A 16,981-nucleotide genomic window follows, 5' to 3' on the forward strand; every position below is an offset into this window, starting at 1 on the left:
TACCCTAGTTTAATAATCCCTATCTCTGACACCTCACTAAATACCCTAGTTTAATACTCCCAACCTCTGATACTCCACTAAATACCCTAGTTTAATAATCCCTATCTCTGACACCTCACTAAATACCCTAGTTTAACACTTCCAACCTCTGATACTCCACTAAATACCCTAGTTTAATAATCCCAACCTCTGATATTCCACTAAATACCCTAGTTTAATACTCCCAACCTCTGATATTCCACTAAATACCCTAGTTTAACACTTCCAACCTCTGATACTCCACTAAATACCCTAGTTTAATACTCCCTATCTCTGATACTCCACTAAATACCCTAGTTTAATACTCCCAACCTCTGATACTCCACTAAATACCCTAGTTTAATACTCCCAACCTCTGATACTCCACTAAATACCCTAGTTTAATAATCCCTATCTCTGACACTCCACTAAATACCCTAGTTTAACACTCCCAACCTCTGATACTCCACTAAATACCCTAGTTTAATACTCCCAACCTCTGATACTCCACTAAATACCCTAGTTTAATACTCCCAACCTCTGATACTCCACTAAATACCCTAGTTTAATACTCCCAACCTCTGATACTCCACTAAATACCCTAGTTTAATACTCCCAACCTCTGATATTCCACTAAATACCCTAGTTTAATAATCCCTATCTCTGACACCCCACTAAATACCCTAGTTTAATACTCCCAACCTCTGATATTCCACTAAATACCCTAGTTTAATAATCCCTATCTCTGACACCCCACTAAATACCCTAGTTTAATACTCCCAACCTCTGATACTCCACTAAATACCCTAGTTTAATACTCCCAACCTCTGATACTCCACTAAATACCCTAGTTTAATACTCCCAACCTCTGATACTCCACTAAATACCCTAGTTTAATACTCCCAACCTCTGATATTCCACTAAATACCCTAGTTTAATAATCCCTATCTCTGACACCCCACTAAATACCCTAGTTTAATACTCCCAACCTCTGATATTCCACTAAATATCCTAGTTTAATAATCCCTATCTCTGACACCCCACTAAATACCCTAGTTTAATACTCCCAACCTCTGATACTCCACTAAATACCCTAGTTTAATACTCCCAACCTCTGATACTCCACTAAATACCCTAGTTTAATAATCCCTATCTCTGACACCCCACTAAATACCCTAGTTTAATAATCCCTATCTCTGACACCCCACTAAATACCCTAGTTTAATAATCCCTATCTCTGACACCCCACTAAATACCCTAGTTTAATAATCCCTATCTCTGATACTCCACTAAATACCCTAGTTTAACACTTCCAACCTCTGATACTCCACTAAATACCCTAGTTTAATACTCCCAACCTCTGATATTCCACTAAATACCCTAGTTTAACACTTCCAACCTCTGATATTCCACTAAATACCCTAGTTTAATAATCCCTATCTCTGACAACCCACTAAATACCCTAGTTTAACACTTCCAACCTCTGACACCCCACTAAATACCCTAGTTTAATACTCCCAACCTCTGATATTCCACTAAATACCCTAGTTTAATAATCCCTATCTCTGACACCCCACTAAATACCCTAGTTTAATACTCCCAACCTCTGATATTCCACTAAATACCCTAGTTTAATAATCCCTATCTCTGACACCCCACTAAATACCCTAGTTTAACACTTCCAACCTCTGATACTCCACTAAATACCCTAGTTTAATAATCCCTATCTCTGATATTCCACTAAATACCCTAGTTTAATACTCCCTATCTCTGATATTCCACTAAATACCCTAGTTTAATACTCCCAACCTCTGATATTCCACTAAATACCCTAGTTTAACACTCCCAACCTCTGATATTCCACTAAATACCCTAGTTTAACACTCCCAACCTCTGATATTCCACTAAATACCCTAGTTTAATAATCCCTATCTCTGACACCCCACTAAATACCCTAGTTTAATACTCCCAACCTCTGATATTCCACTAAATACCCTAGTTTAATAATCCCTATCTCTGACACCCCACTAAATACCCTAGTTTAATACTCCCAACCTCTGATATTCCACTAAATACCCTAGTTTAATAATCCCTATCTCTGACACCCCACTAAATACCCTAGTTTAATACTCCCAACCTCTGATATTCCACTAAATACCCTAGTTTAATAATCCCTATCTCTGACACCCCACTAAATACCCTAGTTTAATACTCCCAACCTCTGATATTCCACTAAATACCCTAGTTTAATAATCCCTATCTCTGACACCCCACTAAATACCCTAGTTTAATACTCCCAACCTCTGATATTCCACTAAATACCCTAGTTTAATAATCCCTATCTCTGACACCCCACTAAATACCCTAGTTTAATACTCCCAACCTCTGATACTCCACTAAATACCCTAGTTTAATACTCCCAACCTCTGATACTCCACTAAATACCCTAGTTTAATACTCCCAACCTCTGATATTCCACTAAATACCCTAGTTTAATAATCCCTATCTCTGACACCCCACTAAATACCCTAGTTTAATAATCCCTATCTCTGACACCCCACTAAATACCCTAGTTTAATACTCCCAACCTCTGATATTCCACTAAATACCCTAGTTTAATAATCCCTATCTCTGACACCCCACTAAATACCCTAGTTTAATAATCCCTATCTCTGACACCCCACTAAATACCCTAGTTTAATACTCCCAACCTCTGATATTCCACTAAATACCCTAGTTTAATAATCCCTATCTCTGACACCCCACTAAATACCCTAGTTTAATAATCCCTATCTCTGACACCCCACTAAATACCCTAGTTTAATACTCCCAACCTCTGATATTCCACTAAATACCCTAGTTTAATAATCCCTATCTCTGACACCCCACTAAATACCCCAGTTTAATAATCCCTATCTCTGACACCCCACTAAATACCCTAGTTTAATACTCCCAACCTCTGATATTCCACTAAATACCCTAGTTTAATACTCCCATTCTCTGACACCTCACTAAATACCCTAGTGTAATACTCCCAACCTCTGATACTCCACTAAATACCCTAGTTTAATACTCCCATTCTCTGACACCCCACTAAATACCCCAGTTTAATACTCCCTATCTCTGACACCTCACTAAATACCCTACTTTAATAATCCTAATCGATGGTCTTTTATCAGTGAGTGTAAAGTAGAGTTACCTCGTGACAGTTTGATTATGGTAACATGGGGTGTTAACACCTCTCAATACACACTAAGGGTGCCGACTCCCACTGTGTCCTCCACTGATAGAGGTTGACAACAGGGTTTCTGGCTTGTTGGGGGCTCCTCTTTCTAAATAGTTTGAGACCATCCAGACTACAGTAACATCCTTCTTCAATTTCAGTTCTGGAGAGATACTGGCCGTGCATGGTTTCGTTCCAGCCCTGCATTAATACATCTGATTCAGTTAGTCAAGGCACAGATGGAATGTTTTGATCGTGATTGTAATAATTGATTACGGTACTCCAATTCACCCTAGAAAGTTTTGGAACGAGTAACTAACTTTCTTCGTAGAGTAAACTCCTGTATTCCTCCCTCTATCACGTGTTGCCTCTCTGTTCTCTCTCGGTCTCCAGCTCTCTAACATCTCTGTCTCTCTGCCTCTCCTTTCTCACTCTCTCTCTCTCTCTCTCTTTCTCTCTCTCTCTCTCTCTCTCTCTCTCTCTCTCTCTCTCTTTCCTCTCTCTCTCTCTCTTTCCTCTCTCTTTCTCTTTCCTCTCTCTCTCTCTCTCTCTCTCTCTCTCTCTCTCTCTCTCTCTCTCTCTTTCCTCTCTCTTTCTCTTTCCTCTCTCTTTCTCTTTCCTCTCTCTCTCTCTCTCTCTCTCTCTCTCTCTCTCTCTCTCTCTCTCTCTCTCTCTCTCTCTCTCTCTCTCTCCCTCTCTCTCTCTCTCTCTCTATCCCCTATCTCTCTCTCTATACTCTCTCTAAGACGTGTGGTAACTCCTTAAGCACCCTGTTTTGGGCCCATTATCATTCCGGACCACGATCTGAGATCTCTTCAAGTCACCATTGAACTCTCTGCCTCTGCTTTGCGTTGTAGAGAACAGGAGAGGAGTGGAGAAGGAGAGGGGTGGAGGAGGAGAGGAGTGGAGTGGAGGAGGAGAGGAGTGGAGAAGGAAAGGGGTGGAGGACGAGGGGAGTGGAGGAGGAGAGGAGTGGAGTGGAGGAGGAGAGGGGTGGAGGAGGAAAGGGGTGGAGGATGAGAGGAGTGGAGGAGGAGAGGAGTGGAGTGGAGGAGGAGAGGGGTGGAGGAGGAGAGGGGTGGAGGAGAGGAGTGGAGGAGGAGAGGAGTGGAGAAGGAAAGGGGTGGAGGACGAGAGGAGTGGAGGAGGAGAGGGCCAAGTGCCACTTGATGACAGAGAGAGGTGTTGGAGAGGATAGGGAGCCTAGAGGCTGCACTCTGAGCGCTCCACCACCCTGTTGTTGTTGAACCTGCCTCCTACCAATCCCCATCACCACAACTGACCGACTGACCGGGGCGGCCTGCTCTCAAAAAAGCTACTGATTAAAGACTGTCTGGTGTCAGGCGTAGCGCTCCACTGGAAAAGGCAGGCAGGGTGATTCCGTTTGTGTGCATATGTGTGTGTGTGTCCATCGGAAGAAGCAGGGAGACTTCCTGGGTGATGCTGGGGAAGTCACAGCACAGGCCTCTACAAACCAAGCCCAGCCCTGTATCAGTAACCCAGCCCTGTATCAGTAACCCAGCCCTGTATCAGTAACCCAGCCCTGTATCAGTAACCCAGCCCTGTATCAGTAACCAGCCCTGTATCAGTAACCCAGCCCAGCCCTGTATCAGTAACCCAGCCCTGTATCAGTAACCCAGCCCTGTAACAGTACCCAGCCCTGTATCAGTAACCCAGCCCTGTATCAGTAACCCAGCCCTGTATCAGTAACCCAGCCCTGTATCAGTAGCCCAGCCCTGTATCAGTAACCCAGCCCTGTATCAGTAACCCAGCCCTGTATCAGTAACCCAGCCCTGTATCAGTAACCCAGCCCTGTATCAGTAACCCAGCCCTGTATCAGTAACCCAGCCCAGCCCTGTATCAGTAACCCAGCCCTGTATCAGTAACCCAGCCCTGTATCAGTAACCAGCCCTGTATCAGTAACCCAGCCCAGCCCTGTATCAGTAACCCAGCCCTGTATCAGTAACCCAGCCCTGTAACAGTACCCAGCCCTGTATCAGTAACCCAGCCCAGCCCTGTATCAGTAACCCAGCCCTGTATCAGTAACCCAGCCCTGTATCAGTAACCCAGCCCAGCCCTGTATCAGTAACCCAGCCCTGTATCAGTAACCCAGCCCTGTATCAGTAACCCAGCCCTGTATCAGTAACCCAGCCCTGTATCAGTAACCCAGCCCAGTATCAGTAACCCAGCCCAGCCCTATATCAGTAACCCAGCCCAGCCCTGTATCAGTAACCCAGCCCTGTATCAGTAAACCAGCCCTGTATCAGTAACCCAGCCCTGTATCAGTAACCCAGCCCTGTATCAGTAACCCAGCCCTGTATCAGTAAACCAGCCCTGTATCAGTAACCCAGCCCAGCCCTGTATCAGTAACCCAGCCCAGCCCTGTATCAGTAACCCAGCCCTGTATCAGTAACCCAGCCCTGTATCAGTAACCCAGCCCTGTATCAGTAACCCAGCCCTGTATCAGTAACCCAGCCCAGCCCTGTATCAGTAACCCAGCCCTGTATCAGTAACCCAGCCCTGTATCAGTAACCCAGCCCTGTATCAGTAAACCAGCCCTGTATCAGTAACCCAGCCCAGCCCTGTATCAGTAACCCAGCCCTGTATCAGTAGCCCAGCCCTGTATCAGTAACCCAGCCCTGTATCAGTAACCCAGCCCTGTATCAGTAACCCAGCCCTGTATCAGTAACCCAGCCCTGTATCAGTAACCCAGCCCTGTATCAGTAACCCAGCCCAGCCCTGTATCAGTAACCCAGCCCAGCCCTGTATCAGTAACCCAGCCCTGTATCAGTAAACCAGCCCTGTATCAGTAACCCAGCCCTGTATCAGTAACCCAGCCCTGTATCAGTAACCCAGCCCTGTATCAGTAACCCAGCCCTGTATCAGTAAACCAGCCCTGTATCCGTAAACCAGCCCTGTATCAGTAACCCAGCCCTGTATCAGTAACCCAGCCCTGTATCAGTAACCCAGCCCTGTATCAGTAACCCAGCCCTGTATCAGTAACCCAGCCCTGTATCAGTAACCCAGCCCTGTATCAGTAACCCAGCCCTGTATCAGTAACCCAGCCCTGTATCAGTAACCCAGCCCTGTATCAGTAACCCAGCCCTGTATCAGTAACCCAGCCCTGTATCAGTAACCCAGCCCTGTATCAGTAACCCAGCCCTGTATCAGTAAACCAGCCCTGTATCCGTAACCCAGCCCTGTATCAGTAACCCAGCCCTGTATCAGTAACCCAGCCCTGTATCAGTAACCCAGCCCTGTATCAGTAACCCAGCCCTGTATCAGTAACCCAGCCCAGCCCTGTATCAGTAACCCAGCCCTGTATCAGTAACCCAGCCCAGCCCTGTATCAGTAACCCAGCCCAGCCCTGTATCAGTAACCCAGCCCTGTATCAGTAAACCAGCCCTGTATCAGTAACCCAGCCCTGTATCAGTAACCCAGCCCTGTATCAGTAACCCAGCCCTGTATCAGTAACCCAGCCCTGTATCAGTAACCCAGCCCTGTATCAGTAACCCAGCCCTGTATCAGTAACCCAGCCCTGTATCAGTAAACCAGCCCTGTATCCGTAACCCAGCCCTGTATCAGTAACCCAGCCCTGTATCAGTAACCCAGCCCTGTATCAGTAACCCAGCCCTGTATCAGTAACCCAGCCCAGCCCTGTATCAGTAACCCAGCCCTGTATCAGTAACCCAGCCCTGTATCAGTAACCCAGCCCAGCCCTGTATCAGTAACCCAGCCCTGTATCAGTAACCCAGCCCTGTATCAGTAACCCAGCCCTGTATCAGTAACCCAGCCCTGTATCAGTAACCCAGCCCTGTATCAGTAACCCAGCCCTGTATCAGTAAACCAGCCCTGTATCAGTAACCCAGCCCAGCCCTATATCAGTAACCCAGCCCAGCCCTGTATCAGTAACCCAGCCCTGTATCAGTAACCCAGCCCTGTATCAGTAAACCAGCCCTGTATCAGTAAACCAGCCCTGTATCAGTAAACCAGCCCTGTATCAGCAGCCCTGTATCAGTAACCCAGCCCTGTATCAGTAACCCAGCCCTGTATCAGTAACCCAGGCCAGCCCTGTATCAGTAACCCAGCCCTGTATCAGTAACCCAGCCCTGTATCAGTAACCCAGCCCTGTATCAGTAACCCAGCCCTGTATCAGTAACCCAGCCCTGTATCAGTAACCCAGCCCTGTATCAGTAAACCAGCCCTGTATCAGTAACCCAGCCCTGTATCAGTAACCCAGCCCAGCCCTGTATCAGTAACCCAGCCCTGTATCAGTAACCCAGCCCTGTATCAGTAACCCAGCCCAGCCCTGTATCAGCAGCCCTGTATCAGTAACCCAGCCCTGTATCAGTAACCCAGCCCAGCCCTGTATCAGTAACCCAGCCCAGCCCTGTATCAGTAACCCAGCCCTGTATCAGTAACCCAGCCCTGTATCAGTAACCCAGCCCTGTATCAGTAACCCAGCCCTGTATCAGTAACCCAGCCCAGCCCTGTATCAGTAACCCAGCCCTGTATCAGTAACCCAGCCCTGTATCAGTAACCCAGCCCTGTATCAGTAACCCAGCCCTGTATCAGTAACCCAGCCCTGTATCAGTAAACCAGCCCTGTATCAGTAACCCAGCCCTGTATCAGTAACCCAGCCCTGTATCAGTAACCCATCCCTGTATCAGTAACCCAGCCCTGTATCAGTAACCCAGCCCTGTATCAGTAACCCAGCCCTGTATCAGTAAACCAGCCCTGTATCAGTAACCCAGCCCTGTATCAGTAACCCATCCCTGTATCAGTAACCCAGCCCTGTATCAGTAACCCAGCCCTGTATCAGTAACCCAGCCCTGTATCAGTAAACCAGCCCTGTATCAGTAACCCAGCCCTGTATCAGTAACCCAGCCCTGTATCAGTAACCCAGCCCTGTATCAGTAACCCAGCCCAGCCCTGTATCAGTAACCCAGCCCTGTATCAGTAACCCAGCCCTGTATCAGTAACCCAGCCCTGTATCAGTAACCCAGCCCTGTATCAGTAACCCAGCCCTGTATCAGTAACCCAGCCCTGTATCAGTAACCCAGCCCTGTATCAGTAACCCAGCCCTGTATCAGTAAACCAGCCCTGTATCAGTAACCCAGCCCTGTATCAGTAACCCAGCCCTGTATCAGTAACCCAGCCCAGCCCTGTATCAGTAACCCAGCCCTGTATCAGTAACCCAGCCCTGTATCAGTAACCCAGCCCTGTATCAGTAACCCAGCCCTGTATCAGTAACCCAGCCCTGTATCAGTAAACCAGCCCTGTATCAGTAACCCAGCCCTGTATCAGTAACCCAGCCCTGTATCAGTAACCCAGCCCTGTATCAGTAACCCAGCCCTGTATCAGTAACCCAGCCCTGTATCAGTACCCCAGCCCTGTATCAGTAACCCAGCCCTGTATCAGTAAACCAGCCCTGTATCAGTAAACCAGCCCTGTATCAGTAACCCAGCCCTGTATCAGTAACCCAGTGTGTGTGTTATTGTGAGAGTGTCTGTGTGTGTGTTATTGTGAGAGTGTCTGTGTGTGTGTTATTGTGAGAGTGTCTGTGTGTGTGTTATTGTGAGAGTGTCTGTGTGTGTGTTATTGTGAGAGTGTCTGTGTGTGTGTTATTGTGAGAGTGTCTGTGTGTGTGTTATTGTGAGAGTGTCTGTGTGTGTGTTATTGTGAGTGTCTGTGTGTGTGTTATTGTGAGAGTGTCTGTGTGTGTGTTATTGTGAGAGTGTCTGTGTGTTATTGTGAGAGTGTCTGTGTGTGTGTTATTGTGAGAGTGTCTGTGTGTGTGTTATTGTGAGAGTGTCTGTGTGTGTGTTATTGTGAGAGTGTCTGTGTGTGTGTTATTGTGAGAGTGTCTGTGTGTGTGTTATTGTGAGAGTGTCTGTGTGTGTGTTATTGTGAGAGTGTCTGTGTGTGTGTTATTGTGAGAGTGTCTGTGTGTGTGTTATTGTGAGAGTGTCTGTTTGTGTGTTATTGTGAGAGTGTCTGTGTGTGTGTTATTGTGAGATTGTCTGTGTGTGTGTTATTGTGAGAGTGTCTGTGTGTGTGTTATTGTGAGAGTGTCTGTGTGTGTGTTATTGTGAGAGTGTCTGTGTGTGTGTTATTGTGAGAGTGTCTGTGTGTGGCTCTTTGATGGAGAAGCTGTCCACTCCCTGCAGTGTGTCCCCTCACCGTGGCTCTTTAACAGAGAAGCTGTCCACTCCCAGTACAGCCCCCAGTGGGTCGTCAGCACAGTGCACTAGGTGTTGCTGCTTCATGTCATAAAGCTGCTTCTTCATGATGTACTGCCCCAGGTAGAATATCACCTGACAATAGACAGCACAGGGGTCAGAGGTCAACACCACAGCATAACACACAAGAGGAGAGAGAGCGTAACAGGGGTGCTGCCAGAGGTCAAGAGGAGAGAGAGCGTAACAGGGGTGCTGCCAGAGGTCAAGAGGAGAGAGAGCGTAACAGGGATGCTGCCAGAGGTCAAGAGGAGAGAGAGCGTAACAGGGGTGCTGCCAGAGGTCAAGAGGAGAGAGAGCGTAACAGGGGTGCTGCCAGAGGTCAAGAGGAGAGAGAGCGTAACAGGGGTGCTGCCAGAGGTCAAGAGGAGAGAGAGCGTAACAGGGGTGCTGCCAGAGGTCAAGAGGAGAGAGAGCGTAACAGGGGTGCTGCCAGAGGTCAAGAGGAGAGAGAGCGTAACAGGGGTGCTGCCAGAGGTCAAGAGGAGAGAGAGCGTAACAGGGGTGCTGCCAGAGGTCAAAAGGAGAGAGAGCGTAACAGGGGTGCTGCCAGAGGTCAAGAGGAGAGAGAGCGTAACAGGGGTGCTGCCAGAGGTCAAGAGGAGAGAGAGCGTAACAGGGGTGCTGCCAGAGGTCAAGAGTAGAAGTCTGGGAATGTCTCAGGATAAGACCGCACCATCAATAGTTCTGTCCCAGTCTAGTTGATACTCTCCATATACTGATCCAGGCAGTTCTGTCTCAGTCTAGTCGATACCCTCTCTCCATATACTGATCCAGCCAGTTCTGTCCCAGTCTAGTCGATACACCTCATCCCATACTGATCCAGGCAGTTCTGTCCCAGTCTAGTCGATACACCTCATCCCATACTGATCCAGACAGTTCTGTCCCAGTCTAGTCGATACCCTCCCTCCATATACTGATCCAGGCAGTTCTGTCCCAGTCTAGTTGATACACCTCATCCCATACTGATCCAGGCAGTTCTGTCTCAGTCTAGTCGATACCCTCTCTCCATATACTGATCCAGGCAGTTCTGTCCCAGTCTAGTCGATACACCTCATCCCATACTGATCCAGGCAGTTCTGTCCCAGTCTAGTCGATACACCTCATCCCATACTGATCCAGCCAGTTCTGTCCCAGTCTAGTTGATACCCTCCCTCCATATACTGATCCAGACAGTTCTGTCCCAGTCTAGTCGATACCCTCTCTCCATATACTGATCCAGGCAGTTCTGTCCCAGTCTAGTCGTTACTCTCCATATACTGATCCAGCCAGTTCTGTCCCAGTCTAGTTGATACACCTCATCCCATACTGATCCAGACAACTCAATAAGAGTATTCTGGGTCCCATTTTAGACAGGCAACTGATAAGACACATGATCACTGTACTGAGTAGAAATATATGACTCCATCCCATATACTTCTCTAGCTGACAGGAGGCTATTGTGATTGATCACTGCCACGAAGGCATCAGTTCCTTATCATAAAAGCAGATTACACAGACTGTAAACATATTCTCCAGCAATCAATGTGGACCAGTTAAACACTCAACACCCTATAAACTAAAGCATCAATGCAGCCTCTCAGTCTGAGATAACTGTCTCCCTGATGAACAACAGAGAGGAAGGAGTCCCAGACTAGTTTGACATTCCAGAGGTCCATTTGAACCCCAGTGAGTCAGAGAGGAAGGAGTCCCAGACTAGTTTGACATCCCAGAGGTCCATTTGAACCCCAGTGAGTCAGAGAGGAAGGAGTCCCAGACTAGTTTGACATTCCAGAGGTCCATTTGAACCCCAGTGAGTCAGAGAGGAAGGAGTCCCAGACTAGTTTGACATCCCAGAGGTCCATTTGAACCCCAGTGAGTCAGAGAGGAAGGAGTCCCAGACTAGTTTGACATTCCAGAGGTCCATTTGAACCCCAGTGAGTCAGAGAGGAAGGAGTCCCAGACTAGTTTGACATCCCAGAGGTCCATTTGAACCCCAGTGAGTCAGAGAGGAAGGAGTCCCAGACTAGTTTGACATCCCAGAGGTCCATTTGAACCCCAGTGAGTCAGAGAGGAAGGAGTCCCAGACTAGTTTGACATCCCAGAGGTCCATTTGAACCCCAGTGAGTCAGAGAGGAAGTCAAGAGGTGACTGAATGTTCTAACATTCTAACTAAGATAAACACCAATCTCTCTCTCTGACTCAGACTTCCTCACAGACAGATAGACCCCCTGACAATTCTCCCCAAAGCTGTGTGACATGTCTTCAAAACCAAGGGGACCTGCTAGCCAATCATAGCTCACCATTTATGTTTAAAATAAGTAAATGACAGTGCATTTGTATTCTAGTTTAGCAGATGCTCTTATCTAGAGTGACAATCAGTTCATTCAACTAAAGTAGGTAAAACAGTATATCAACAGGAAAAACAACAGAACCAAGACAAAAGCCTTTATATTTTTTGAGAGCATCTACTGTATGTAGTACTTAGTTGATGAAAGCGACAACCAATAGTGAAACTAGTGTAAATCTAACTATGTGGAGAAGAATCCAGAGGCAACACCTACACAACTTCTATACCAGTAGTTTGGCTGCTAACAACACATGAAGAGTAACTATTCCTTCCTTAGAAATGAACTAATATCCACTATTCTAGGAGTAAACTAAGATATACTGCAATTGGAAATTCACAACATCAAATATTTAACTTAATTAAAATATGAGACTAGAAAATATTATGGAAACTGAAAAGTCTGGGATATAATGTCCATTGAGGGTCTTAACGGTTTTCATCTGTCTGCTTCACGCAAACAATAAGTTGATTAACTAAAGTTGAGCCAAAGACGTGTGGTTTCTATATCAGCAGGGTACAGGCAACAAAGACAGCCAGCTGTCAAGTCACTTCATACCTCTTTCATGGTGAAAACGTCTTTGTCTGCACCTGCCTGCTGTAATAAGATGTGCAGTTTCTCTTTTGGTCGTACCTAGGAAAAAATAGCACATAAAACAAAAACGTTATTTTAGATTCAATGTCATTGTAAACAAATATGATGTAAAATGTGTGATAGAGAGAGAGAGGGAGAGCTATTTAAGTTAATACTTACAAGTTTCTCATTGTCCAACGTATTTATTTGGGAACCAGTTATATGCCATTCTGACATTCTCTCACAATTCTCTGCCATTCTGTCTTTCACCTGGTGAAGAGTAGAGCAAAAAATACATTTAAAATGTCAAAGTTAACATGCAATGCCTTATAAAAGTATACAATTACATACACGTCAAGACAAGCTTTGGAAGACAGAAACAAGCTTACCTATCTAAATAAATAGAAGTACTAAAGAGTAGACGTCCCTTATATACACACACACACACATCTCTATAATACACCCTTCATATTCTGTACATAAAGTGCTTCAGCTCGGATGCTAGCAGTAGGAACCACTTCCCCGTCTCCCCGGGATTTAAATAGGCTCGGAAAGACATGTCAGGGCTAGCATTGCTCCGGCTGTTGACGCCGGTGTAGGGCTAGCAGTAGGAACCACTTCCCCGTCTCCCCGGGATTTAAATAGGCTCGGAAAGACATGTCAGGGCTAGCATTGCTCCGGCTGTTGACGCCGGTGTAGGGCTAGCAGTAGGAACCACTTCCCCGTCTCCCCGGGATTTAAATAGGCTCGGAAAGACATGTCAGGGCTAGCATTGCTCCGGCTGTTGACGCCGGTGTAGGGCTAGCAGTAGGAACCACTTCCCCGTCTCCCCGGGATTTAAATAGGCTCGGAAAGACATGTCAGGGCTAGCATTGCTCCGGCTGTTGACGCCGGTGTAGGGCTAGCAGTAGGAACCACTTCCCCGTCTCCCCGGGATTTAAATAGGCTCGGAAAGACATGTCAGGGCTAGCACTGCTCCGGCTGTTGACGCCGGTGTAGGGCTAGCAGTAGGAACCACTTCCCCGTCTCCCCGGGATTTAAATAGGCTCGGAAAGACATGTCAGGGCTAGCATTGCTCCGGCTGTTGACGCCGGTGTAGGGCTAGCAGTAGGAACCACTTCCCCGTCTCCCCGGGATTTAAATAGGCTCGGAAAGACATGTCAGGGCTAGCATTGCTCCGGCTGTTGACGCCGGTGTAGGGCTAGCAGTAGGAACCACTTCCCCGTCTCCCCGGGATTTAAATAGGCTCGGAAAGACATGTCAGGGCTAGCATTGCTCCGGCTGTTGACGCCGGTGTAGGGCTAGCAGTAGGAACCACTTCCCCGTCTCCCCGGGATTTAAATATGCTCGGAAAGACATGTCAGGGCTAGCATTGCTCCGGCTGTTGACGCCGGTGTAGGGCTAGCAGTAGGAATCACTTCCCCGTCTCCCCGGGATTTAAATAGGCTCGGAAAGACATGTCAGGGCTAGCATTGCTCCGGCTGTTGACGCCGGTGTAGGGCTGAAGCCAGATTACTAACCTCCCTTGACATGTCGAAGCATGACGAGCACACCGCTTTGAGTCACCCACCTAGCGGCCACCCTGCGTCTGTGCACCCCCCTCCACCCTTAGTGCCGAGTTGGATATGCCCGGCATGTCCCAGTTTACTACAGCTCCGCATTATGTAATAATCAGCTGTCAGACTGGAATGGTTGCTTTGTAGGTTCCTGGACTCTTATCTTCCATTTTGTTTTCGATCTTAAAAAATTAGTGTAGGAAATAGGGATTTGGTTAAAGAATCTGGCAATGTCTGTATATATATTAATTTTTTAAAGAAGTGAATGTCCAGGGTTTTCAATAACAAAATCTGGTCACTTATTTCCTTTCACATATTTCTTATTTTCATCCAAATTATTCCAACGGAAAAAATGGTATTTGGGTAAGAAAGGGCTATAAAAAACTGATGCAACTTAAATATATTAATTTAATGAGGGGATTTAATTAAATATTTTAGCACACATGCAGGCTTATAGCTTGACAAAACAGATGAAAAGGAACTGGCTTTTCTAGCTAGCTTGTAAACCAATTCAAGTTACACTAGCAATTTTATTTTCCAATGCATGTAACATTGGGTTAACCACAGTGTATTGATGTATTCTGAATCAAAGACATGTTTACCAATTATGCTAAACTTATTAGCTAGCTTGCCAACATAGCTAGCATCGTTAGCATCGCTAGCACGCTAACCCTTAGCTAGCACGCTAACCCTTAGCTAGCAGTAAATAAGTATAGCGTAGAATCCCGTATTATCGGCATATTCAACAGCGTTTAAGAAATATATTACCTTCAACAGTGTTATCTTGTGATCAAGCCTTCAATGTTTTGTGATTATTGGTGTCGTAAAAATGTTAGCTAACGGGTTAGCAATTAGCAAGTTTGACATTTCATTGGAAATACTACTGTTGTCAGCTTTTGATAAGCTGTTTAGCAAAAAAATACGTCCCGTATTATCGGCATACGGCCCCCAGTTATTGGCCACCTTACTATTTTGTTCAATTACAAGATATATCCGTTTAATTTTGTTGAAAAAAGAGACACCAACCACGTACCCGAAGTGTTTACTAGATAGTTGACTAGTTGTCTCCAGGTAAAAAATAATGACTTGCCTGTCAACTTTTCATTGCGTAGCCCGGTGCGCCCTCTTGTGGACTCATAAAAAATGGTTCTTCACCAACATATTCAGTGTTGTAACCAAATGAAATATGAGTATTAATAATTTACATCAAATACACTTTAATTTCAGTTATGTGCATTAACATAAAACAATGAAAACACTGTTGGAGTTTGTGTTGCAGAGGTGCACTTGGAAAGTAAAGGAAGAAATACACAAGATGGGTTCAATAAATATATATATTATATTTTAGACATTTATTTTTTTGAACAAATAAATAATTTCATATGAACACAAACAAAACAAACAATTAAATCTCGACCTCCATCCCTATATTGTCACAAAAATCACAATAAAAATCCAGCTCCACCGCTACCTCTGGATCCCACTGCACACACCTGCAGTGGAACCAGTGCTGGCAAAAGTCACAGCACACCCATGGCACCTCGGATCTACACTCCTGAGAGGAGCTTGCAGGCGGATCACGCTCCCCGCAGCGAGCACAGCAGGTGGTGTCTTCTTTTATAAAAAATTAAATAATAATACAAATTGATTAATATGGTTTTGTAAAATGTAGAAGTTCTTCAACAACAATAGTAATTGATACAACTGAGAGAGCGAGAAAAACAGATTATGAAGTACCTGAGAGTGGTGCCATGGGTGGTGTGACAGATGTGACCGGTGTAGCTTTTCTCTTCCTTTTCTGTGCTGCAGTTTGAGAAAAAGTGGTGTTAGAGAGCATGTTGCATGAAAACCCTTTTCAACTTTTTTACATCAATACCTCTGGAGGAAGCTGCAGAGGTTTTGGAGGAGGCGGAGATGACTTGAGGGCTGGTGCTATTTACTGTAGATATATAAAGATATATATATATATTTTTTTTACATTGCTGTTTTATAAAACAGATAACAAACAGTCATTTTTTCGTAATTTTAACATGTGTTTACCTGTGGAGGTGGTGGTATTCAAATTTCGGGGGGCAGGGACATCAGACGAGGCTGCTATGGTGGTGTGACCAGGGGAGACGGAGGAGGCAGTTGGTCCAGAGGAGGCCGTGTTGGTGGTGACAGACATGGGGGGTGGTGTGCATCGTGGTGGTGGTGGACAAAACCGCCGACGATGGCTTGGAGGAGCTGGTGTTTGTAATGGTGGGGTTGAGGGGCCGACGATGGTGTGGCCGGGGGAGTAGGCATGTGGCCTTCTTCTGCAGCTGGGGACTCCGGCGGCTCCTACAGGTGTTGCACACTGGGAGGCACTGGCAGTGGTGATGCAGCTGTCAGGAGTGGTTCCAGCAGGGGGTCCAGCAGAGGCGATGGCGTCAATGGTCTCATCCATGGCAGCCCTCTCCTGTGCCCTCTGTGTTCTGAGGGCTGCCCGACGCTCTTTCTCCTCTGCCTCGGCCCTCTCCTTCTCACCCCTCTCCTGCCACTGGCGCGTGTATTCCTCCCCGGTGAGGCATGTGGCGACCACAGGGAGTCTTCTGTATCGGTCCAGCCGATACTTCAGGACAGTAAGGATGTGCCCCAGGTCCTTCGCTATCAGCCCCCCCTCTATTAGGGGGTGCTCTTCTAGAGCTAGGGATAGGACTGGAGCAGCGGCTGGGACTGGGGCAGGGGCTGAGGGTCCTCCTGTGGTCGCTGGGGAGGAGGTGCTGATGGATGGCACATTGCTACTGGTTCCAGTAGAGGCGGTGTTGGGACCCGGTAGGGTCCGAGACGGCATTAAACGGGACCCATCAATGGCTGAAGGGTCAAAAGGGAAGAGGCCACACTTCTTAAACCCTTCCACCACATAGCGCATGTCCTTGCATCGCTGGTACGGGTAGCGGAATACTCTGGCAAATTCTGATTTGTTTACCATGTAGGAGTGGTCAAAATGGCTAAGGTCTCCAGCTACCTTGGAGAACTCAGCCTTTAAAGGGCCAAAGTATGCCACGTCCAGCGGCTGCAGGA

General features: G+C 46.7%; 2 protein-coding genes across 5 annotated transcripts in view; both read right to left on the reverse strand.

Moving 5' to 3' along the window:
* Positions 1–14,994, reverse strand: part of LOC311118587 (E3 ubiquitin-protein ligase Mdm2-like) — a gene marked incomplete at its 3' end in the record, with an annotated part of 18,712 nt that extends 3,718 nt beyond the window's left edge. Inside the window, exons 1-4 of the mRNA XM_084193376.1 lie at positions 14,705–14,994; positions 12,561–12,650; positions 12,366–12,440; positions 9,425–9,558 (exon numbers count right to left, since the gene is read on the reverse strand). Of these exons, the coding sequence (XP_084049502.1) occupies positions 9,425–9,558; positions 12,366–12,440; positions 12,561–12,638 (287 nt within the window). The 5' untranslated portion in view covers positions 12,639–12,650; positions 14,705–14,994. The remainder of the gene's footprint in view (positions 1–9,424; positions 9,559–12,365; positions 12,441–12,560; positions 12,651–14,704) is intronic.
* A 262-nt stretch (positions 14,995–15,256) lies between these two features.
* LOC311118589 (uncharacterized protein) lies at positions 15,257–16,839 on the reverse strand. Of its 4 annotated transcripts, none has more exons than XM_084193379.1 (4): positions 15,977–16,839; positions 15,813–15,875; positions 15,674–15,739; positions 15,257–15,547 (listed from the first exon to the last, which is right to left on the reverse strand). In XM_084193379.1, exons 1-4 carry the CDS (start codon positions 16,827–16,829, stop codon positions 15,342–15,344), a joined length of 1,188 nt encoding a protein of 395 aa, XP_084049505.1. In that variant the 5' UTR covers positions 16,830–16,839; the 3' UTR covers positions 15,257–15,341. The 4 variants fall into 4 exon arrangements, 3 of the variants coding, with proteins under 3 accessions (XP_084049505.1, XP_084049504.1, XP_084049506.1); XM_084193378.1 differs by having other exon boundaries at positions 15,257–15,550; XM_084193380.1 differs by lacking the exon at positions 15,813–15,875 and having other exon boundaries at positions 15,257–15,550.
* Between the last annotated feature and the right edge of the window lie 142 nt (positions 16,840–16,981).

This window comes from Coregonus lavaretus (assembly GCF_964263955.1).
Source record: "Coregonus lavaretus genome assembly, contig: HAP1_SCAFFOLD_3991, whole genome shotgun sequence".
Classification (NCBI taxonomy): domain Eukaryota; kingdom Metazoa; phylum Chordata; class Actinopteri; order Salmoniformes; family Salmonidae; genus Coregonus; species Coregonus lavaretus.